Source organism: Thermobia domestica, chromosome 18 (assembly GCF_964235325.1).
Source record: "Thermobia domestica chromosome 18, izTheDome1.hap1.1, whole genome shotgun sequence".
In the NCBI taxonomy this organism is placed as follows: Eukaryota; Metazoa; Arthropoda; class Insecta; order Zygentoma; family Lepismatidae; genus Thermobia; species Thermobia domestica.
Window position 1 is genome coordinate 16,617,751 of NC_137471.1, and position 26,708 is coordinate 16,644,458.

At 34.5% G+C, this 26,708-nt stretch overlaps 1 protein-coding gene and 1 non-coding gene across 2 annotated transcripts in view; one reads left to right on the forward strand and one right to left on the reverse strand.

The window, feature by feature from the left end:
• The window catches only part of LOC145676138 (15-hydroxyprostaglandin dehydrogenase [NAD(+)]-like), a 67,187-nt gene that overhangs the window by 6,607 nt on the left and 33,872 nt on the right, over positions 1 to 26,708 (reverse strand). Inside the window, exons 2-5 of the mRNA XM_081747044.1 lie at positions 10,518 to 10,623; positions 9,717 to 9,840; positions 8,211 to 8,317; positions 474 to 647 (exon numbers count right to left, since the gene is read on the reverse strand). Coding sequence (XP_081603170.1) covers positions 474 to 647; positions 8,211 to 8,317; positions 9,717 to 9,840; positions 10,518 to 10,610 — 498 coding nt within the window. The 5' untranslated portion in view covers positions 10,611 to 10,623. The remainder of the gene's footprint in view (positions 1 to 473; positions 648 to 8,210; positions 8,318 to 9,716; positions 9,841 to 10,517; positions 10,624 to 26,708) is intronic.
• On the forward strand, positions 8,847 to 8,919 carry TRNAQ-CUG (transfer RNA glutamine (anticodon CUG)). The gene has a single exon. It is a non-coding gene; the product is annotated as a tRNA-Gln (tRNA).

Below are 26,708 nucleotides of genomic sequence, written 5' to 3' on the forward strand. Positions count from 1 at the left end.
GTCCTATTGTTTTTATTACAATTACAAATATCAATATCCAAAAGTGCCTGAAGTTCTTTCTTCACTTAGATATACTCATCTCAGGTAAATAAATAAAAACAAATAAAAAAGGAAGAAAAATGGAAGCCTTGGAAGTAAAACGTAGACAAATTCTTCAGTGTTCAGACGACACTGTCTACAAAGCACTGAGCAGAGTGGGTCAATCATGTCAAGGTGTGTAGTGGGTCACTGTGAGTTACGTCCTGTTGACCCACAACTCACTGACCCACTGACAAATTTTGACCCACTCGATCCAAGACCCACTGACTCACTCCATCTCTGGTATAGTCATTAGTTCAATTAATTCAATACTCTTTAACACAACAATAACACAAATTAATCAGACAAGGGCAAAAAAAAAAAAAAAATCATTTTCTATCATCTAAAATGTTACTTTACACAATGTAGCTTGTAAGAAACATCTAGATACTTACTCCAAATGAACGCGTGAGACCTAAAACGGCATGTTTACTGGCAGAATACATAGGGCAACCTGGAAGGCCTTGTATTCCTGCTACAGATGAAGTATTTACAATGATTCCTCCTTTTCCGTTATTATCCTTCCCCATGTACTTCAGACCTAACAATATACCGTGCGTTGCACCTCTCTGTAACACACAGAAATAGATATTTTTTGTATTACAACAATAACTACAGAAAGTAACTATTCTCTGTTCCGTCTTAGTTTTTAATAACCATAATCAATAGGACATGTGACTAACGTGCGCTGATTTCACTGGTCAGTTAATGAGACATGAGCTCTTACGCAATAACTAGAATTTTCATTTTACTATAAGAACCATATAAAATTTATAGACATTATTTATTTATTTAGTCTTATTTTACATGGCGAAGTTAGGGCTAATCATACCTTGTCTCCCACTTGACCATGCAAACATCAAGATTAATATGATAATATTAAGTATTTATAGAATAATAATTGAAATGATATACGCATTGAAATGACAACAAAAATTACACTCACAATCATACACATACACACACACCGAAACAGATTACTACTATTGAACCCATATGATATTCAGATACATTTAGGGAATACGAGAAACAAATAAAAAGGTAAGAAGAATAAAAAATCAGCATTTTTTGTCAGATAGCAGTAAGCCTAGAGGGATTGATGAATGATCTGCTCAACCGACTTCTTGAATAAATTGATTAAGGGGGCAGACAACTAAATATTTTTGAAAAACTAATAATTTTTCTTTTGCACGTTTTTCGTAAGTGGAAATAAGTAATAAAATGTAACTTGCCACAATAATAGATAATGTTATTCTACACCCGAAAATATGAATCGGAAGAATTTTCAGTGTTGCCATCCATAGAAATTACAGTGTGACCAGAATTTGAATTACTCAAAAATCTAGGTTAAGGCGGCTACTAGAAAAATTAACTCAACGGTTATTGATGTCTTATCATGCTGTCTACGTTCCTTGTTTGCTACTTTTTAAATAATGTTTCTATTTATTTTGTAATAATTTATGTAAAGTTTATATAATAAATAGAAACATTATTTAAAAAGTAGTAAACAAGGAACATAGACAATATGATAAGTCATCAATTACCGTTGAGTTCATTTTTCTAGTCGCTGCCTTTACCTAGATTTTTGAGTAGTTCAAATTCTGGTCACACTGTAATTTCTATGGATGGTAACACTGAAAATTCTTCCGATTCGTATTTTCGGATGTAGAATAACAATCTATTACTGTGGTAAGTTACATTTTATTACCTCTTTCCACTTACGAAAAACGTGCAAAAGAAAAATTATTAGTTTTTCAAAAATATTTAGTAGTCTGCAGCCTTAACTGAGATTGTCGTATGCTGCAAGGATGTTATAAAATAGAGGATCTGCCTATACAACAAAATCGTGAAGCCATACATCACAGTTTCGTCACACCTACTCCGCCCGCTCTGCGCCACTAAGATCGCAATGTTTCGAGCCAACAATCATGGCGGAAACGAGAGTAGTGAATCCAAGTATGTTATAAAATAGAGGATCTGCCCATACGTATCTTCATCATATGAACTCAATGAAGGCAAAAAACAACCGAGCATCATCTGAGCCGGAACGTCTGATTGGCTATCCTCATTTCCGCCATGATTATTGGCTCGAAACATTGCGATCTTAGTGGCGCGGAGTAGGCAGAGTAGGTGTGGCGAAGCAGTGACGTATGGCTTCACGATTTTGTTGTATGGGCAGATCCTCTATTTTATAACATCTTTGAGTAAATCAGACGTGCCTATTCAGACGATGTTCGGTTGTTTTTTTGTTTCACTGAGTTCATAGGATGAAGATTTGTATGGGCAGGTCCTCTATTTTATAACATCCTGGGTGGTAGATAATCCCATGCACGAATAGTAGATTCAAAGAACGCATTTGAGTAATATTTCGACGAGTGTAGAGGAAGAGAAAGGAGTTTATTTATACCTGATCTTGTAGCGTGATCGTAATGAGCATTTAATGGTTGCAACCGTTGAAATAAGTAGTAGAGTTGTTGAAAGCGCAGTGTGACCATCCAGCAAAATATTTCGTACTAACCTATGCAGAAAAAAGTACTAGATCGGGGGAAAAGTACTAAAATTTTATTTGCTCCCATTTCAACCTATTTATGGCATTTTACGATATTGACAGTATATTAGGTTTCCGACAGCTCCATCTCTCCTATGGGTGGAAGAGGGACTCCTACATTCTTGAAAGAACTCCCGACTTTAAATTTTTATAGTCAAAATTTGATACAAACCGTGCAAACCACGTACACCCAATTTTGACTTTACACCTCCAAACTAAAAATCCTGGTGGAATCCCTGCTGTGTTCTTACTGGAGACATTTCGCCTTTCAAGATTGTAAATAATGCTATATGGTTCATTTCATCCACCTCCACTCTAACACTTGATCCAAGAGCATTTGGCGCAATTCATAAAGAAGCACTAGGTCTATTATTCCGTTTCCCGAGCCCTATGAATTATCAAGCGAGCAACAACTGACCACTGTCGGAATTTTTTCTCGCTGGAGGAGGCGACCGAGCGGGATCTATGTCTCATTTTCGCTCTTGTAAATACCACTGTTGGAAAAAAAAAAAAAAAAGAGACAGAAAAAGTTACCAGGAATAGTGAAATGTTTGGACATTGCCAAAATTTTCCTGAGATTCCTTTGTCTCTCCCAAATGCATTTATGAGAAAAGAAGAGGAGGAAAAAGTACTAGATTTGTTGGTGAACGTACTAGAACACTAAAATATTATAAAAGGTACTAAATCTAGTACGAAAATACTAGCGGTGGTCACACTGTGAAAGCGCAAAGTCTTAAAAAGAAGTATGAATTGATGCAGATGACGTCTATCGGCAAGTTTCAGAAGGCCCAGCTTTCTGTAGGCTGGAGTTAGGTAATTCAATCGTTTGAGATTATAAGCAAAACATATGCAGGCATTTTAGATACGTTGTAACCGGTACACTAACTCTTCATGTAAGTCTGATAGAGCTACATCACAATATTCAAGGTGAGGAACTATTAGAGATTTTACAATTCTACCATTTTGTTTGAGTGGGTAGAATTTTCTTTAGTCTTTTGGGTGAATGTAGAAACCAGAACACTTTCTTACATACAGCGTTGATGTGAAGTTTCCATTCAAAAAATTGATCTATTATCATCCCGAGATTTGTGATGGTTTCAGAAAATTGAATAATTGTTCCATTTATCTGTACTGCTGGTATATTCGAACGATGCATTTGTATAAGTCGTGAGACAATGATAAAATAGGAAATAAGTAATACTAATGCATTCGTGTATGTTTAATGAAATGAGATTTATGTATAAGTATACGCAATGGTAGACTTCTTCATGGTGAGAGCTTAACTGATAGTGTGATTCGCGACATATAGTTTAATTTCTGCTTCCGAGAGTGTTCTGAAAGAAAGCAAGGAAGGTTGGTAGTACTTATGAAAACCACCTGTGCTAAGTGTAGCTTTCGTAATACTTTGCATTCTCAGAAAATTATAAGTAAGCTGTATAGAGTACTATCAGTTTTCTGCTGCGTATTCTCAATATGGCTGACTCATTAAAAAGCACGGGTATTATTTGCCCTATCTTTACAGGCGCGCGGGTGGAACATCACTATCCAATCAGGTTTTTGCATAGCGGAAGAGTACAAACAGTTTTGTTTATTGTCATTTAAGAGTAAGAGGAAACAGAATATAACAACACTTGTTATGATTTCTAGTTTAAAAAAATAGGAACATCTAAACTGTCACAACACTAAGTAGGGAATCAGGGTTCCTAGCCGACTTTTGACACTAATGCTTTTAATGTAGTATATTGTCAACACATCAGACCAGCCTTCGCCCGTGGTTTTCTTATAGAGGGTGTCCAATATACAATGCAACCCGGAGTTTGGGATAGTAGAACTTTTAAACCTGAAGAGAAACACAAATAATGATTATACCAAAATGAAGCTTTGTTTATGCATATATGTTTAAACTAGAAAGCAACGATTGAATTACACTAGGAACAACACAGTGTTGCCAGATGTAACCAAAGGTGTAAATCACTTTTTTTTTGCCAAACATAAAAATTGACTCATAACTCATACATATGGATGTTCTATCGTTAATTTTCAGTTTGTTTAGTTGGAGTAGCTTTGAAACTATGGAGAAGAAAAAAATAATTTTTCATTTTCAGCGATAAGTAATCGGATTATTCCTCTGTAAGGAAGAACGAGGGAAATCTTAGTTTTCATAAATTAACACTCTGAATTGGCAACCCTGCTGATATTTCAGTGCATCAAAAGGTGTGTTAAGAATATGTCTACATTATGGAATTTCTGAAAACAATGAAAAAGACTTTGAAATTATCATGATAAAACTTACTCAGGTTCAAATGTTTTACTATTACAAACTCCGGGTTGCGGTGAATAGTGAACACCCTGTAGAAAGGCTATGTTCGACTGTGCGCCTGTCTGTCAACAGATATCGGGACAAAAAATGGTAAGAAATATCTAGAAGTGGTTTTCATTGCCCGGTTTCCACACTTGTCGCTATGGAACATTTTTTTATTTTTTTATTTTTTTAATTTGTATATGTTTATTTTTTAGGATTTAGCATCTCAAGAGAACATATTATGACTATCCACAACAATTTACCAAAACCGGAAATGTATCAATTAAGTATTACTTTCGGTTTCAATACTGGCGTGTACAGAACAAAAACGGTAAAAGATATCGAGACAAGGCTTTCTTATATTCGATTCAGCGTCCCAAGAATAGATTCCGTGTCCTTTGTTAACTCTTAATTCAAAGCAGAAATGGTTCAAAATAACAATTTCCGGTTTCAGCTCTTATTGCCATAGAACAAAAATGGCATTAGACAGTGACATGCAGTTTTCTGCAATCGATTGAGGGTCTCAAGAGAACATATCATTACAACCAACACTCTACTGAAACCGGAAGTGGTTGAAATTTACTACTACTTCTAGCTTTAATACTGATTTTCATAGTACAAAAAACGGTAAGAAATATCGACGAGTGACTTTTCGCAATCGATCCAGGATCACCTATTTCGCGACGGAACAGAAACAATAAGGAATAGCGAGTAATGACTCTTTGATAAGGGTTTAGAATCCGAGTAACAGGCTCTGTCTTTGATCTTATTAATCTATTGCAACCAGGAGTTATAACAGGGGTGCCCACAAGGGGAGCCTATGACGCAAACTGCGTCATTAAAATATTTGGGGGGGTTAAAATCTATATAAATATGTTTGAGGGGGTGTAAAAATTAATCGAAAAGATTTTTTTTTATGGAAGAACACCTACGGATACACAATTGAAGGGGGTGCGTCATGGACATGAGGGGGGGGGCACCACTGGTTATAAGTGTAGCTACTACTCCAAGTTTTGAGTATTGCAATTACATAGTTTGGAAGTCTAGCTCAGTTTTACGCTGTGAAACGAAATCCAATCCACAAGCGGTTACGCCATTGTTTCGGTGATGAAATTTCATTTGTATTGATAGCTTTTGTGTTTATCGTCCCTTTTACATACGACTTTTCAAAAACAAAAATGCGTGTAAAATATTTTTTTGGGACACAATTTGGCGATTTTACTATGCACCAGGAATAAGCATGACCTGAAGAAGCATATGGATATTGTATACGCGATATTAACATAGCAGAATGCAATGATTTAAATACTAGTTCCATTCCCGGCGGGAGCTCAAGTGGTTCCGATTCCACGTTAAACTGTAGGTCCACGTCTCATATAGCCTCGCTGCTGAACGGTACGCTAAACTCAAAATCAAATCAAATTACATGAAAAAGAAAAACTCACAAATACCATTATATATATATATATATATATATATATATATATATATATATATATATATATATATATATATATATATATATATATATATATATATATATATATATATATATATAAATTCAATGCTAGAAAGGAAGGACGCTACTGTGTTATAAAAAAAACATTTCGAGGAACGAATTCGAGAGATTTTACCTCAGATTTAACGCAAGGAAGATAGACAGGATATGTAGGCCTACATCCGAAGTACCTTATTATCGAATCTTATGATCTTGATATAACGTACTTCAAGCAAATACACTGAGAAAAAAATTGTATGTGGCGCACGTAAAATCATATGTTACATTTGTAAATCCTGTAGTTTTTGGACTTAACGTACAGCAAACGTATAACTGAAAACGCATGTTTTATAATACTTTGTGTATAAGTGTTCCATCTGTACATACTTTCCGTATGAAACAATATAGGCGGTCAGGATCTTACATACAAATGGATGTATATAACATATAGCTGACGAAGGTAACATACATATATGTATGTAATATAAGGAAGACTGTTAGATATCAGACATTCAACAGCATGATGTAACATCTAAGGGCAGTGGCTATGTAGCATATGGATAACGTATGTTTCGTACTGATTTCTGTAGTAAGCAAGAGGATTCCGCATATTTGTACAATATACCGCTGTCCAGAGAACGGATTTTTCTCAGTGTAGGAGCAAAGTCATAAAGGATTGAAAATTTGACTTCTTTATAAAACATTTTTCGAAATATTGCTCAGAAGTATTGCATAAAATCAAATCAAATGATTTCTAAAGGGCTTGAAGATCATTAGACCGTTTCATTTAATCATTAGACACAAATTTGGCATATCAAATAGTTCCGTAGGTAGGATCAACATTGTTAAAGTTTGAAAAATATATAGTTTTCGACTTTTCGAGGCTAAAATGCATGAACCAGTGCCACGCTTGACAGCATTTGTTAATCGCAGCGCAACGGCTGTCCATATATCTAAAGAGTGTTTTAAAACAACACCGACAACGTTTGGGAGGTGACATTAAAAAAATTAAAACATTAAAAAAATGGACTTCATAGCTCCAAAACTATGGGACCTATCATACTCGGATCAAGACTTCACTTAAGAAGCAATATGTGCCGTATCCAAATATTCATGTTTCAGAATCCTGCGGTACTTCAGAAAGTTTTTTTAATAGAAGAATTTGGTGAGTACTTCAAATTACATGCCCGTAACTAAACTCCATCTATAAAAATCTTTGAGTGAGTACCTTAGGATTCTGAAACATGCATGTTTGGATAGGGTATATACTAAGCGGCGTAACAAACATCTTGACATTTGAAGGCGGCGCTCCAAGTTCCCTTTAAATGCTGCTAGCAAATGAGAGGTCTGCGGTATTGCCACGTTTATTTTGTACACATTCACTTCAGTCTATTCCCTGCCACCTGATCGCGCTGTAGTTCGTCTGCTTAGCCAAGTCATAGCCGCACCCCTTTACCACTTGGCAACGTCGCGTCACAGCTTGCGTTTTATTCGTTTAGCTGAAATGCCAAGGTGTTTGTCACAGGCTATAGTTCCTAAGTGAAGTCTTGTCCCGACTACGGTAGGTCCCATAGTTTTGGAGCTATGGAACTTCAAAGTTCACTTTTTATGTTTTCGGCAGCCTATAACCCCGAAAGGAAACATTTGTGCACCCAGGTTGGTTTCGTCTTATCTTAATGTTAGAAATCACCTCCCAAACGTTTTGAAACACCCTGTATATGATTATTTTGGAATTATTTACTGACAACTCATATTCTTAACTAAACTAAAAACAAGAGACTTACTATATTAACGTCGTATACTCTGTTCCAATGGACCTCGTCTACTATTCCAGCATTATTGAAAAGAACATCCAGTCTTCCAAATTTGGAAAGTGTTTTCTGGAAACAATCTGTAAATATCTAAAATTAATTTCTATGCAAATCTCTCATATACTTTGAAACTACACTGAATCACTGACAAGCACACCATCAATCAAATTTTGTTAAATTACAGTCATGAATTACAAGAGGGATGCGACTGATACTAAATAATTGGTTATTTAGTTAGTTTGTGTAGCCAAGGCATCTTTCAGTTGTAGAAATTTTTTGGTAAATCATTTTATCAATTATTCATTTCGAAATTACAGACAATAGAAGCCTATCAGATGATATCAAATTTCATTGACTCTTGATGAGGGATATTATGTTTTATAATACACGAATATTTCTTAAAGGGGCAGACTACTAAAAATGGTACAAAACCTCACCATTTTTCTTTTGCCCGTTATTCGTAAGTGAAAAGAGATAATGAAATGTAACTTATCACAATAATAGATAATGTTGTTCTACACCTGAAAATACGAATCTAAAGAATTTTCAGTGTTGCCATCCATGAAAATTACAGTGTGGCCAGAAAATGAATTACCCAAAAATCTAGGGGGACGCGGTGGCTCAGTGGTAGAGCGTTTGCCTCTGGTGCTTGGGGTCCCTGGTTCGATCCCAGCTCGCGCCGTGTGGACTTTGTGGTGGACAAACACCGTGGTCGTGGGTTTTCTCGGGGTTCTCCCGTTTCCTCCCACTTTCTTCATTCCACCATTTCATTCATTTCTCATAATTACCGTATTCTTTAGCCTAACCGGCATAACCGTAGGACGTTAAACTTAAAGATTTCATTTCATTTTTCCCAAAAATCTAGGTTAAGGCAGCGACTAGAAAAATGAACTCAACGATAATTGATAACTTATCATATTATCTTGACTCCTTGTTCTTACTTTTTAAATAACATGTGTTTTTATTTTATTCTGGTTATTACAAAATTATTTATTTTTTACTGTTTATTACAAAATAAGTACAAATATTATTTAAAAAGCAGTTAACAAAGAGCCAAGACAACATGAAAAGTCATAAATTACCATTGAGTTCATTTTTCAAGTCGCTGCCTTAACCTAGATTTTTGGGTACTTCATATTCTGGCTACACTGTAATTTCTATGGATGGCAACACTGAAAGTTCTTTAGATTCGTATTTTCAGGTGTAGAGTAACATGATCTATTATTGTGATAAGTTATATTTCATTATCTCTTCTCACTTATGAATAACGGGCAAAAGAAAAATGGTGAGGTTTTGTATCATTTTTAATAGTCTGCCCACTTAAGACAAAATTATGTGCCACTCTAAATAATGAAGTCCACTCTAACCAAAACTTACTGGCTACATCACTGCAGAAACATCGTACTATGTCAAAAATTTTCTATTGTTTTCAATTTTTATAGTGCAATAAATAAGTATAAATTATACAGAAACATTTACCTTCAAATTCTTTTTCATCCACAACGTTGCATTTTATAAATACCACATTGTCTACTGTATATTTCTCCTGCAAGGCTGTTTCTTCCTTTCGTCCATCTTCCTCGTTGACGTCACAAAATGAAACCTTTAAAATATTGTTATACAAATTAGTACTTGTACCTCATTGCTACAAGCAGAATTATTAATTCAAATTTGCTACTCTAGTGATACATGCCGCGGTGGCTCAGTGGTAGAGCGTTCACTTCTGGTGGAAGGGGTCCCGGGTCCAATCCCAGCTCCCGCCAAGTGAACTTTGTGGTGAACAAATACCGTGTGCGTGAGTTTTCTCCCCCTTTCTTTCCCTCCCACTCCTCCCGCGAAATAATTCAATGTGACAACCCTGTTCGCATCCAACTATTGAGAGATCTCAACCACAGCAACTTGTTTCTTCTCTTTCGGGAGAGGTAAGGGAAACACACATCGAGAACAGCACCAACAAGGGCACACTTGAAATACAGTAGAAAGGCTCTAGTGTAAATCCAAAAGTAGTGCAGGATATTAAAGGAGCCCAAGCAAATGTCCAGCACTATTATCTCAACTACAGAAGGAACCAAATAGAGTTTCAAGCATATGGTATTTAGTGCTTTTCTATTGAAGTATGATATTTATTAATTAATAAATGATTATAAGTATTTCTCGGTTTCATCAATATATCTGTACCAGTTACTACTTTGCAGTTTTGTATTTATTAATCAGAGTTAATTATGTATGTTTATCTTGTTCCTAAATGTAAGTTATAACAGGTAAAAAATAGGACTTTACCTTCATCCCATGTTTTAGCATTTCTTTGACTGTAGCTAATCCAATTCCGGAAGCACCTCCCGTAACTAGAGCAACTTTGCCAGCCAGTTCCATTGTTTTCTTAGATCTGAAATAATAGAAAACAATATAATTAGCTATTGATTCATTACATTGTTACACATGTTCGTGTACGTTGATTTTTTTTTTAAATAAGTAGTCCATCTGGCTTTTAAATACATCTGCTGAGAAACACTAGTTAGGCCCTACTGCTGCCAACACTGTATTTTCTATACTTTTCTTCTGCTCTGGTGCTTTACTTTTCCATTATTTTGTTTTCAATATAATATATTTGAAGACAAACCCTAAGCATCAGATACTACAGATTCATGATCAAGCACTATGTTACAAATAGATTAGGGTTGCCATATTTCAAAAATAAAAATCCAGGACGCTACTAAATTACGAGAATCTTTGAAATGCTTAAAATGAACAGAAATATTACATACTAATTTACTTTCTTCTATTAGCAAGAGTTGTTCAAGTATTATGTAATCACAGTTTTAGTTATTTTAGTAGACCTTTTCCCTAGTCTACTAGGGACATAGTTAGCTACTAGGGACGTTTGCTTAACTAGTTAGACATAGTTAAGCAAACGTAAGCAGATGATTTAACCCCTCCCCCATGGTAATCATTTTTTTTTTTTTTAATTTTCTCAGGATCTGTTATGGGATTATTGATTTCAAAATTTCAGAAGCAAGATGCAGATTGAAACACAGTACTAAAGATAACAAGATTGAGCACTAAAACATTTGGTCCCTTTCCCAATGAAACGAATGCTTTGTTCAATGTCAAACGAGTTAAATCGTGAACTTAATTAAATCCATGTTTTATGTATTCAAGTTTTTTGAGTTTTTGATTTGCCATACTCAGAAGTTGAAGGGAATAATAATAATTATAAACCTAATCCTGTGAAAAAGCAAACTATAATATTTCCTTCCTTTTTTCTTCGTTGAAATCCGTTACATTTAAGCGTCCTGAGAAATATTTTTGGGACGCCGGGACGCGGATCTCGATTCCGTTACGATCCCGGATTTTCTGGGACGAATGACAACCTTAAAATAGATAAGTCATTATGATAAACAGGACCACTGAAGTAAATATACACTGTAAAAAATCGTTGTGTTATTTCAACGACATGCCTATGTGTTAACACGACTGTGTTAAAATATAACACAAACAAGTGGTTAGAACAACTCACTCTCCATTTGGAGTTGTGTGTCAAATGCCGGTAGTTGAAATGATACACACCTTGTGTGTTAAATTAACACAAGTGTAGAATCTTCGGTGTTGTTTTCTGCGTAATTGCCAAATATATTGGGCATCTAATTATAAAGGCTGATGAATTTAAGCTACAGACAAACACAGTAGAAAGAAATACTTAAACAAATCCAGGTATACGCAAAATTTCAGCATGCAAACCGCGCGATGTGTTTTCAATTGTTTTACATAACGTTTCTGAAGAAATATGTCAACAGCGAGAAACTACATCGTATTACTATGTCACTTCTACACTGCACTAGAGCTCACCAGTCAACACCGGGGACTGTGCTTCAAAAATGGCGGAAAACAAGTAGAATCACGATTAAGAGGCAAACATATTATAAGGATATAGGTAAGAGTTTCCTATTAATCTTGAACAAGATGTTGGTGAAGGTTGTGTTTCGCACCATCAAGAAATACTTCACAATAAATGTTGGGGAGGACGACAAAGATTTTTATGTAGATTTTTTATATGAAGTGTTCTGTAGTTTACTATTCTTATTTTAAAATTAGAATCTTCGGTAAGCGTAAGCATGCACAACACAAGGTTTTCCAATACAGAAAAATGGTTACATCAACACTGCACACGGAGTTATTTCAACACCGAAATAGGTGTCGTAGTAACACAGATCTGGAGTCGAACTAACACCAAAAACGGTGTTAATCTGGTGGTCTGGCGTTGAATTTTAACACAGAGAGTATTGAATTAACACCAAAACGGTGTTACTTATACGGCTTTGACCTTGAGTTATGACACAGATTGTGTGTTGAAATAATAAGAAAATGATGTTGAAGTAACACAGGGACTGTTATATTGATACTTGACATGGTGTAATATTAACACAAAATAATTAATACACTACACACTGTGTTACGTTCTTCGTGTTATTGCAACATCGCCACAAGTAACACTCAACACTTTTCTCCACACTACTGACCTGACAATGTGTCGAATCAACACCGAAAATACTAACACACATCCGAATTTAACACCGCACAACACCGGTTGTATGTTAAAGACCTAACACACTCCCTGTGTTAAACGCCAACACCGCGGGGTATGTGTTGAACTAACACCGCATAGTGGTAGTAACGCTGGAACCACTGCCCTGTGTTAAAATTGAGTTGAATTAACACATCCGTATTTTATTGTGTATACAGGGTAAATACACAGTATTGCACATGAATGATTAAATATAAATAATAACTTCATGACTCAGCCAGGGATGCGCACGAGACGAGTCAAGACAGAATTTTTCTGACAAAATTCGAGTCGGGACACAGCTCTTCCAATAGAAAGATACGAGTCGAGACCACTTTTACAGCACAGTTTTGAGACGAGACAGTCTCAAATCTTATCTCGTGCGCATCAGAGACAGATCCAGAGGGGGCCTCGGTCCCACCCTCGTGAAAAAATATAATTCTTTCTGTGTTTTTTCAACACTATGATACGACAGGAATATTTTTTCTGTGTGTGTGTGTCGATGTATTAGACCTGTATTCTGCTGTTAGTTTATTGTTAGTACAAACTAGCTATATCATCAAGTATTACAACAGGCAGTATTCTGCCCCCCCCCCTCAAAACATACCATCATTTTTTCAACGAATAAAGATCGAATTAACCTTCTGAGACCGAAATTCTAACTTATTTGAAAGAACATAAGAATTATTCGAGATGTTTTTTTTTTCTTCTTTTGTGATGATATGTCCTGTCATCCCAGTCATCTAAATGAGCATAACCTTTCCACATTGACCAGAGACACACATCTAAAGAAGGAAAAAGAAAGCTACCAACTTCAAATTGAATTATACAGAGGTATTATACAAGCTTTAGAACGAAAGTAATAAGTCAATGCGTTATAAACGAACATTCAATACAAGTTATCTGCTTTCAAAGTTTCTGGTGCAGCTTCTGTTTGAGTACGAAGTGTAACTGCTCTCTCTGCAAGCTGCTGAATACTTTCTTCTATTTTTTTTTTTTTTTTCGGGAGCAAAGTCAAAATGTAAGGGGACTGTACTGGGACCTATTTCCCTGTTCACCGTAAGCTCTAAACTCCGATAAACAAAATATTTGTATCCTTCCACTTGTCAGAAATACGATTGGCTAGTGATCTATCATTGCCACTTCCCACGGGGAGGAGCAAATTATACACGTGCATTTTGACAATACTGTCTTATGTTGTCCAGATATTTACAGCAGCAGCAGAAAAGAAATAAAAAAACTGGAAAGAAGTTAAATGAATTTCGCTGGTAAACAATTGTTACTTAGTGAGTAAAGATTTACCTTGTTGGTGTTTCACAACAGCACTGGCGGAACCGGGATTCATGCCAGCCGTCTTTCAGACTTTAAAAGCAGAACACGCGTCCACAGTTGAATTGGCGCCATAATTACTGCGCATGCTTAGTGATTATTTCTATTGTTTCATTGACCACACTCGATTGCAGTTTTACTAGATAATCCGTATTATATTTTTGTCATTTATAAAAATGTACCAGTTTTATATGGAGCTTCATAGTAAAGTTAATAATCAAATCACACGAACTATTTTGCGGAGGAGTACAAGCGTCGGTAGGCCAACAGCAAATCAGCGAGATTTAGTTTCACGTGGCTTTGTTTATCGCAGTTTAGAGCTTACGCCGAACAGGGTTTTAGTTGCTAAACTATGTATCGTGTAAGAGAATGACATGCTATCGCAGTTTAATTGACCTTAGCTCCGGTGAGAATAATGGGGGAGAAGTTGGTAAACTCTGGGGATCTTCAGGTTGTGTGCTTGGAAGCAGCATTGCAACTGAAATATTTAATGATTATGTCTTTCTTTTTTTATTTGTAGACTAGAAGTTATGAAGGAGTAGGGGAGAGGTGGTCAATGGCGATCACCTAAGAAAAATGGATTATTACTTAGTTTCATTTGCAAAATATATTGAAACAAATTTGTAAATACGTACTCCAATTCTTCTACAATAAGTGTGTAAAATAAAAAGAGGATCATTCTTTCAGTTCGGGAACACGATGGAAAAAACTCAAATTACTACTTTGGTCGCCATTCCCATCACATGTTGGTAATGGCGATCACAATACAAGCTTAATAAACACACATAGTTCCATAGGCAGTTCATGTCTATTTTGGCTAAACTGCGCCTTCGAAAGACTGAGAAACGTCAACTGAATGTTTTATTGACGTTTTTTCAAAGACACGTCACAGATATATCCGCGTGGTGAGTCCACAGCAGTACAGTCAGTATTCACCCACGATCCACAAAGGTTACACCGATACCAAAGTTTCAGTGTTTGACTGAAGTAGGCGTATTTCTTATCTTAGGTCTAGCCTCTTTTATAATTTTTGGCTGGAGAAGTATTCCAAAAGTTTGTTTGGAATGACGATCACCATGGTGGTAAACCTATCACGTTGATCGGCGTTCCCAACATTGCGCCATTTTGAAAATTGAGTTGGTTATACTGTAAAACGTAGTTTATTTGAAATATAACTATGTGTCGTGCATTAGACGTAAATATAACTTTTTATAAATCTTAGTAACTTCAAGATCTTACAACTTAAAATTGTACGTATGATGAGTTGAAATATGCAGATCCTTATAAGAAAATTAACAAAAACAAGTTTCAGCACGCTGTAGACTTCAGTCTTCTCTGACATCTTCCTCGACAATACACAAGAAACCTTGCTACAAGAGGCAGATGGCAGCTCTAGTTTGACTTCTTCTCGGGTCACACAAGAGGACAAACTGGGCTGATCGCCATACCAACTGATCGCCATTCCCTTCCTCTCCCCTAACGAATAAAATATGTGTGAAGTGCAAACACACACTTTTATTCTTGTGGCTGTATAAAATTTACCCTATTTTCACTTAAATTTTTAAGTTAAGTTTTGTTTTTTTCTCTCTGAACATTCACCTAGAGAATTATAATGTATTCTAAATAATTTTTCTTTAGAGTAGTATAACGAAACTAGGTGTATCCGTTAATAAAAGATAAAATACAAAAAGAGAAAAAAAAAAGAAAAGAAAAGATTTATTATAAATGAAAACATTTCAACCGAAGACGGATACCGGAACTTGGCAGTTAATATTTCAACTTGAACTTAAACGGCGTGACAAACATCTTATCATTTGAAGGCGGCGCTCTAAGTTCCCTTTAAATGCTGCTAGCAAATGAGAGGCCAGCGGTATTGCCACGTTTATTTTGTACACATCCCATGTCTATCCCCTGCCACCTGACCACGCTGTATTTCCTCTACTTAGTCAGAGCCACACCCAGTGTGCGAATTAGATAATCTATATTGGGGGGGATAAAATTAGGCCAACGGGACGTAAAGTCTAAAGATGCAATAATTCAAAATGTGACAATATCTTACCCCCCACAAATATGACATCTGTAATACATAAGAGATTTATGAATTCAATAAATCTAGACAAGAACTATGCACGTATATATTGTCTGATATGCACACACCATGTTGTACTCACTCTTGTGCCCGTAACTCTCTAAGGTTTATTTACTTAATAATTCGGCCCGAGTGATAGCCATAATCACAAACATATGTTAATTTTTCCACTCATATTGAAATCTTAGAGAAACTAGTACACTGTCTATCTAAATAACCATGTTTCAGGGCTGGGTTGTACCGGCGCATGTGATTTTAGAGAGAGGGGAGGAAGAGCAGAACCTATACCGCAGCTCCCTCTATAAAATCCGTTGCGCCGATACGTCTCAACTCTGAAACTTGTTACGTGTGATGAGATCACATTATATATATATATATATATAAAAAAGTTATAATGTCAATGATATCCTAGAAGGTTATGCTTTCAGTACCTACACTTCAGGGTACTAGAGCGCCTCTAGCGGAAATCTCTGAAAACACATACGTTCGAATGAGCTGTAGGAAGTTTGAACAGCCATTCGAAACGATATGTCGAACTGGGCAAGGTTTATCTCTGCTTAATGTGAATCTTTAACGGTTTTCAAGAAAGTGGTATAGTTGAATAATTATCGTGATATAAATTTCAAGAATTTTGTAAATTTGTTAAAAGCTACCAAAAAATCAACCTATTATATTTGTGAAAGTTCTATTTTCTATAACGAAATATCTATAATTGGTGTGATAATATGAAAAGCGTGTTAACAGAAGTTATTCGAAAACAGTCCTCCTGAAGGTTTTTGATGGTTGTTCAAAGCATATTTAATTGGGTGAGTGTTAAATCTTGATTATTTAATATACTCTATATATATTGTTAAATTTTTCCTGCAGATCAAATATTGAATTCATATTGGATTTATAAGGATTGTGAGGTGTTATATTTATTATATTTATTGGAATTATTATCCAAAGTTGTATTCTTGTTCAAAAGAAAGCATAGTACCAGTCAACTCAGTTATATATTTTTTGGATTTTCAATTTTGCTTAAAAATTGTTGATATTTAATTATAGATTATTCTGTATTGCATATTTAATTTTTCATGATTTTTGTTATAAAATTTATCAAGCTAGAAAATCAGTTACTTTTAATTATCCAAATTACCTTAGTATTTCACAATTCTTTTTTTAATTTATGAAGATAATAGCAGTTTACTGTTAATATTTAAGCTAGTACTAGTCTGAATTTCGCTCTAAATATAGAATAACTCACGATAATTCTGCATGGAAATTTTAAATGCTTACTTGGAAAATATAGCCATTAAACATAGAAATTACGAATCCCGCAAACTAATAATTGTCCTGGTTATTACAACCAGCGGCCCAGGACGGAGCACATAGAGGCACGTTACAAACTTGGTTATTTAGATAGACAGCATACTAGTTTCTCTAATATGTCTTTAACCGTCGTTGATATCTCTCATAGTAGGGCGTGTCATTTTTGAGGGTGAAATATACTTTTTGTAATTTTTCATGATGAGGGGTCTTAAAAGTATGTTTTTAGGTATGAGAAATTCAAATCCGCACTTAGTTTTGTGATTAAAGAAATTCTAGCTAGGTAATTCAAGATTTGAATATAGCACAAGAGCAGTTTTTGGAATTTCATACTGAAATACTTTCGAAAATGCCATGCAATGCTATAAAATAAATTATTTTTCCGTATGAAACATTTTTTTAATCATCAAACATATTAATAAAGCTAGAGGTACAGTAAGAAAGCGTATATTACCAATACTTTGAGAAAACACTCAATAAAATTTCTGCATACATAGATGTAGGCCTACGTACTGAAATACTGTATTTAGACTTTATATTATTGCATTGCAGTGACTAAGAACAGAAAGCATTATTTTGATTACGTACTATTATACTTTATAATTGTTTTAGTAAAAACATGTAACATTCTCTACTTTTGAAGTGTGTAGCTTCTGTTACAAATCTTTAGAAACACATTTTTCATTGGTCTTAAAAATACCTTACTCAACCACATTGACAAACTACTAATTTTCAATTATAATGAATTATTTTGTAACTGCTGCATTATACAGTTCATACACTTCTTACTTACTAGTACATATATGCTACATTTGTGTTACATTTTGTGATAAAGCTGTCCTTGTTTTACTTAATATAGAAATGTATTCAGGAAACAGCAACAAGTAAGCAATACTATTAACGCACAAGTTATTCACAAAACAAGTTTCATTATGTCCTGTTTTGATTCATTTGCGGACATCATCTCTGGACTTGCTTCTTGAACTATCATGTACCCCTCACGTTTCTCATGCGTATGAACTTTTGCTGCTACCTCTGTGACTTGTTTCATTACACCTTTCTATAGATTGAGCGTGATTTGGCCCACAAACGACGCTGTTTATTTGCTGCAGTCAACCATCTTGAATGATTGACTGGACCAATTTCAAGATGCGCCAGATCCTATGGAGGTTTTCCAGTGAGAATGGCCTGTGTAATCTGATATCCGTATGCTTGATCTGTAGATAAAATCTTTTACGATATTTTCACTCAGCGCAATAAGAGGCTCTCCAATTGGGAGCTTTTGCTATGAAGGATCAATTTCAAGTCCAGTAACTGCGTCTAGCATATCTCCAATAGTACCTTTCCACTGATTGCTAGACAAAATTATGCCATCCAGTGTTGTGATTAAGTGTCGCAAGGGTAACCCACTGGTGTGAAGAGCACACACTAACCAATTTAGCTTACAACCGAGTTTGACTTCTACCCAATGCATAGTACGACCTTCCCAACCAGTGTTGACGTTAGTAGAATCACTTCCAATTGCTTGTAAGATTTTATCAATGCCCTTCTTAAATCTTCAAGATTATCAGCAAAAATTTCAGCTTGCTTTTTATTGTCACAATCTTTCTGAGGAGTGAAATGATAAAGATAGCGTCCACCTGGCTCGCTGTAAACAGAATAGTGTTGTTCTCATATAATCCCAGGGAACTGGTGATTTGAATTTCCTGCCACCAAAATAACGTTCGTAATATCTTCACGGCCGTCAAAGAAGATGGAGTCGATTATATCTTGCTGACAGAACTCATCAAATTCTTGGTCCACCGGTTTCATTATTTTTTTCTTGTGCACTCCTCACTTTGTTGTGATTAATCACAAGCCTTTGCTCTTTGTCGGTCATCAAGCCAACATCCATAAGGGCGGCAAAAGATATGGTAGATGCGGCATGTAAGCCGACACCATACCAAATGCTCTGCATGACAACATAGCTTAATGAGGAGAAGTTTAGAGGGTAACAATTCTTTGCCGGTTCCAATCAAATTACTCCTATGTGTAAATGTATTACGTTTTGTTTTTGTCTTAGAAGTCGTTGCAAAGAAACATCAAGAAACCACGATGTTAATCAGTGACGGCGGTTGGACGTTAAAAGTGGGGGGCAAGACATGATCTGAATATTTGATATCAGTGATAGTTTTCCTGGTTGCTTGTAACACTTTGTTTGACGAAAGGTTGTATAACTATTAGGATACTGTCTTTTTCAGTTATACCGTATATCTTGTTTTATATTTTATTAAGTAAATTGACAAGAGCAACGCACGTAGATACTAGCCCTATGTACCCTTAAACAACGAAGGTGTAAGAAGAGATTTGATTCCTTGCTCATGAATATCTGTCTGGAAAATTGTGTGATCAGATTAGGGGCCTATTTAATAACAAATTTGCAAAACAAATAAACAGAAAGGATAATATTAATCAAATAATCATAGTAATGAATAATGAGGCTTGTTTTGCAAAAGTTATATTAATGAACAACTTACATTTTTAATTCCACGAATGCAATTATATGTGTTATTACTCTTAGAATGACAGTGAATACTATAAGCATATGCTACGACATTTAAAGAAATACTTTTGCAGCTTCCCGAAACATGTTCGCTGCCATTAAGTACAGTTTTCACTTTCTTGGAATATATCAAAACTCAGCAATACTTAGAGTCACTCCACATTTCAGTTATACAAAATAATCCTAAAACCTAGAATTATGCTGAATTCACTAAATTTTATTGTGTATAAAAAACTGTATATGTACACCCCTAAACTCGTATATTACACTGCAAAATTAATATTCCTTACTGAGCTCCTTCATGGCTAAGTGGTTAGCGTACGCGCCTTAGACGTGGGAGACCTGGGCTCGATTCCCGGAGAGAGCTCAGGTGGTTCGGACTCCACGTTGATCATTAAGTCCACGTCTCATATAACTTCGCTGCTGAACAGGATGTTCAACTGAAAAAATCAAATCAAAATATTATTATTAGAAAGAAGAAAATACATTTTAGGAACTGTCGATTTTTGTATATACAATTAAAGAATAACTTGTGAAGGACTTCTTTTCTTGCAAAATGTTATCTCAATTGGTTCCAGAGCGGCTGATTAACATATCGATCAATTGCAAGAAGAAATGAAAGTACGCTCGAATTGTGGCGCTTCAATAGGTTAATTTTTGGGCCATTTTTAGTGGCAGTTCAAACACAATTCCTATAGCTTTCTTAATTCCACGGGAAGACTCCGATACGTACTCATAGAACGACAAATATTTTATGGCACCATTTTTATTCAATGAACCAATAATACCTACAAAACTTTATATTTCCAAATGAAACTATATACATTAATGGGTAATTTCAAAAAAGTGGGGGGGTAACTGCCCCCCTTTGCCCCCCCCCCGAATCGCCGCCCATGATGTTAATATAAGGACTAGTTAAAAAGTTTACACACTCGAATTTGAAGCTCTCAATCTTATACCCTTAGAGTTATTATATAATAAATGTGAAAAGTTTAGCACCTGTTTAAAATTGAAAATATATCTAATTTAATGATTGTAGAATATAAATTTGACATAATATTAAAACTGTAATTCAGCAATGTGCAAATAGATAAAACTAATCTTAACAAGCATGTATTTCTGCTCAATAAATGAAATACAAAACTCTGTTGCCATCTATGAACAACAAAAGTAAATTAGTAAAAAAAGAACAAAAATGACAAAACTTTGGACTCATATTTACCTAGCAAAACAACATTATATCGAAATTGTAAATATATGCTTCGAAATACAATGTCAGGTCTCAACTTTTTAGCACCCCTCATTTTAGGATTTTGAAAATTGAAAAAATCGACACGCCCTACTCTCATAGTTTTCAAGCTAGACAGACTCCAAGTTGCAATTTTCTCGATTTCGGCATCCCGTAACTTTGAAACGTGTTTTTCGCCCTATGTTCATATGGACTTTTTTGTTGTTTAGATGTGAGGATTTCATCAGTGGACTTTGGCTACATAATAAATGAACACCCTGTATATCTGATTTTGAGTACAGTTTCAAAAGTTCGTTTCCATAAACTGTAAAAGGCAGTGATTACTATGCTAATTACCACAAATTAAACGCAACTTTTGAGTTGTATTGTAATGAAACTATGACATGAGTTTAAAAAAAAAAAGAGTAACACACACTACGATGATGTTCAAGAACAATTCCTCATCAGTGGGGGACTAATGAAACTATGAGATGAGTTTTAAAAAAAGTTAGCTCAACATATTACAAAAAAAAATATTTAAAAATTTTTTTTAATCAAATAACCAACATTATTTTTTAATAATTACATGTAAAAAAATATGTTTAAATAGTGAGGTAGATAGGGATTTTTTTTTTTTTTTTTTTTGCCTGTCAGATGTTTATTAACAGATTAATAATTTTCTTTTACAACAAGTAAGACTTTATTTTACATGAATTAAAGATCAAAAATACAAATTTAATTTATGCTCTTTCGCAGGAGACCAATTCAACAAGCTTGGAGCTTTATATAAATGACAGTCTTTTTGGTATTAATGAAAAATATAATTTACGGTATAAATGTTAATTTTCCACCCATGTTGTGTTGATGCTGCTTGATTATTTGACAAGATTCTGGTTGGTTGTTGAGATGATACTTGGACCTCTCCCTTACCTTTTTATATGGTATAAATTTTGTCATTTAGACTCTGAGGTTTTTCATAATAGCCTTGTTTGTTTACTTAATTACTTTTTACGCTACGTAACTGCCAAAGAACCTCATTAGTTCACAATAAGTGTAACTGTTTATTTAATTATTTTGTAACTTAATTTAAGTATACATACATTTTTTACATTTTTTACATTATTAAAAAATAATGTTAATTATTTAATTAAAAATTTTTTGATATATATATATATATATTTTTTTTTTTTTTGTAATATGTTGAACTTACTTTTTCTTTAACTCATGTCATAGTTTCATTACAGTATACACGCAAACTACTAGGAAATGAGGACCATGCGCTAACAAGGAATATACTAGAAAATGAAATACGACAAAAAATAAAAACGGCATGATAATCGATACAAATGTAGAGAATGCATATAACATGTTCGACCTTCGCCAAGTATGGTGGAAGAAGTTATTTATTTACTTCTTCTTGGCCAACCGTTAAGAGCATTTATAAAGCCATATGTGACTTTGTTATGCACAATTAGTATATTCAAATTCACGAACGTCGACGAACTGAAGGGTATGAAGATACGATTGCAAGTAACAACCGTAGTCAAATAATATAGGTAAACTAAACAACGATGAAAATAGTGGGGAAATTAGAAATGACCAAAAGTGAATAGTTTACTTTACATCGCTCATTTCGGAACCAGCTAGAAGATTAAACTTACAAGAAACGAAAAAAATCAGTGAAATTTGACGTTATACCAAGCATAGTTTGGGGGGAAAAGCGAGAATCCCCGGTGGGGATACTTCAGCTGACTTCTTTGGAGGGGAACAAAATGTGATTGAGGGGAAAAAAAACCCTCATCCCCCCGGTAATTCGCACCCTGGCCACACCCCTTCACCACTTGACAACATTGCGTCAGAGCTTGCGTTTTATTCTTTTAGCTGAAATGCTAACATGTTTGTCACAGGCTTTAGTAGCACGGACACACAAAGACACCCCCCACCCACTTATATATATATATATATATATATATATATATATATATATATATATATATATATATATATATATATAAGAATACAAATATACCCTCTCAAGAAATTTCTGGATCCGCCCCTGCTTCCTAGTTGGAAGTCTGGCGACCAGCCGCTGCCCTGACATTGAAGTATGTGTGGGCAGCACATAGTTGTTGTCATTCCTGGTTTTGTTTACTTGTAAAATTTGAAAATTGAAAAGAGAAAGATCCCGGTGGTGGTCGCTTGTAGCGCCAGGTTTTGTAATAATAAAAAGCAAAAAATGAGATGGCGGGTTTTGGGTTCATATTCCGTCTGTCACTATTTATTCCCTGTGCACCACCGTTAAAGTCTCCGTTCCTCGAACTAAAATGGTTTGTGACTCGATAAGGATTGATCTCACGATTAGGAAATCCTATCTCCCCGCGGTGTCCCAGGGCTTTAGGGAAACAAGATCCCTCTAAAACCGTGTAAGCAAATGAAACTTGATATTATTCGCATACGTATCCTGAATTCACATGCTGCAACGCTGAAAGAGAATTTTGTTCTAATGTTTGGTTTGAGTGGACGAACTAGACTGACTTTCACTTTCCAAGTGGACTGAATAATAATGGTAGTAATAAGAATAATACCAGAAAATAAACGAATAATCTAGAATTTAGAATTTAGTTGAAAATTCTGAAAATCAGTCTAATCCCCACTATAGTCGAGAAATGCTAATATTGCCTAATTTGCCTAACAGATCCTTTGGAAACCAATGATATGCTTGAGGTTTGGGATACAACTTGTTTATGAAAGAAAAAGCTTACGAATTTGATTAACAATGTAATAAAAGTTTTAATGAGCAAATGAAAACAATAACAAAAAAAATGTTTTCTAAAAAAATTAAGCAAGCTGAAGGTTAATATTGAATTTTGGGTTTTCTGACAACAAATGTTCAGAATAAGGCATAAGGCCTTAATACAAAAAAAAATCAATTTAAGTAAATTACATTGAACTATGTAGTGAATGAATTGTTATCATTAACCTGATAATAATAAACAATCTGTGGAATTGATGTTTATAACCAGTGCTAGATGCAATCTTACATTGTTTACATTCTATATAGAGCTTTCCTGATTTACATAGATATCATACCAAACTGGTTAAATTACAATTTTGCATTTGAAAAATACCTAATTATTTGACATCGCATGCTAAGTATATAGTTTACGTTGATTAGCTGATTTGTTTTGACTATAACCTTTTTAATATTTACGAGATTAAGATATTACATAGCTAGACGGAATTTTGAATATAATAACCTATATTTTATTCGGGTGAAAACTAAGTATTGAAATGATTTAAAATGAGTTAAACTAGTTGAAGTAAGTGGAAATGAGTTGAAGTAACTTGAACTAAAATAAAATAAATTGAGAAACAAGTCATGACTTTGATTTGAGATTTGTGGGAAGTATGAAAGAAACATAGAATGATCCAAAGGAGTTAAATAAACCTACTGCCTGACTGCTAACCATTTCTAATTATTTAAATTAATAACTGAGAATGAGAATAAGTGCACTAAATATGCACTTTGACATTTACCTAACAAGCATACACTATCAAATACATAAAATCAATGAGCGTAGCATTACCATTTCGTTATGCATAAAGGCTACATATATATACTCATATTAACACAAGTAGAAAATTAATAGACACAAACATATATCGATATATATATATATATATATATATATATATATATATATATATATAATCATAAGTAAATACATGCATACACACATACAAATCAAATAACAAATGAATATAAATAATAAATGTCAAGACGTCTCTCGAGATTTCTTTAATCTGAATATATTGAGTTTTTCGTGATTTTCTCTTTATCATTAATAGGATTGGTATACGGCCGGACATTTTCATGTATTCCTCTAGTTTGTTCGTCTAGTTTATGCGCATAAACGTCTGATCGCTCGATTGTTAGAGGATCAGACTGACGTAATAATTGCGGCTTTACTTAGCCTACTTCGTATTTTTCATCCGTATTCTACCTGACTGTACTAATGTCGGTTCCGCTTTATTTATGGATTACGTATCTCCAACCAAGAAAATGATTAATTGCGAGACTAGTCGCATATACATCATAGTTACTAATTAATCCTTTAGCTCTCTTACGTAACATATTTTTGATGACTCATTACAATATTATTTATTAGAGTTTTACTAGTATATAGATCGAAATAGACTCATTTAGTACGTTCACTTCTATGCAAAATTACTTTACAAACACTATAATCTTTGGACAATTGAAGCAATGTCTTGAATATATTTTCTAGGAATATCTATTATGTCTTGTTCAAAATTATCTTAAAGTTCTCATATTACATGTACATAGCGCAGATGATGCATTTTTACTTCATACAAATTTCCATATGTTAAAGTAAATACTTCTTTCATCGTTAAAGGTCTACAACCCGTCATTCGATCTACTTTTAAATTAACTTTCTTTATATGTTATCAAAAAAAAAATCTAAGCGACAAATAGAGAAATGACCTAAACTACTATCTCCTTAATAAAAACAACGACATATTCACTAAAGTCACAGAATATATATATATATATATATAAGTATCATTGTAAAAAGTATCTCTATTTTTAATAAGCCTTGCTCAAAAAAAAAAAAAATCTAATTGTTTAGCAATTACAGTTCGAGTTGGAAAATCTTTTCTCCACGCGGTGTAAATACGTTAACAGTTTTTAAATAGTTCCGACTTTTATATCGCGAACGTCTTGCATTCTATTCAATGACGAAAATTTCCCTTTTGGAATCAACAAAAAATAATTTGGATGGGTCCTACCTTTCGCCGTACACACTGCTCTCACCACTAAGCTCACCACTAAGCTCAGCACACACATACAGATGTCCCTGCGTTTACTGGCTTCCTTCTTTCGTGAGAAGTGTCCTGGATTCGGAGTTCCTCTCTTCGATTCCCGCTGCGTCCTCCTCTCAAACTGGAAGGGGCGTCGCTCTTGGGCGTCTCCTGATCCATCAAGGTGGGGCTTCTGTTGGTCCATTTCTGATAGGATGCACTCTCACTAAAAGCACTTTCAGACGTCACACTGCACCAACATCACTCTCGGTGTTAAAAGTGTAGTGTTACACGGATAAACAGTGTTTATTGTTTTTAAGCATTGTGTATAATACTTCAAAAACTGATTATGTATGATTAAAACTAGTTCAAGTGCTTTCGGTGCGTATGTAGGTTATTCTAATTGTCTGTAATAGCTCGTGATTACGTTTATAAGTACGAAACTCTGTCACTCAAAAACAATGTTTGTAGGCGTTTCGCGATCTATATATATATATATATATATATATATATATATATATATATATATATATATTAGTAGCGTTACAAAGTTTATATATATATGTTTATATATATAAATATATTTTGAA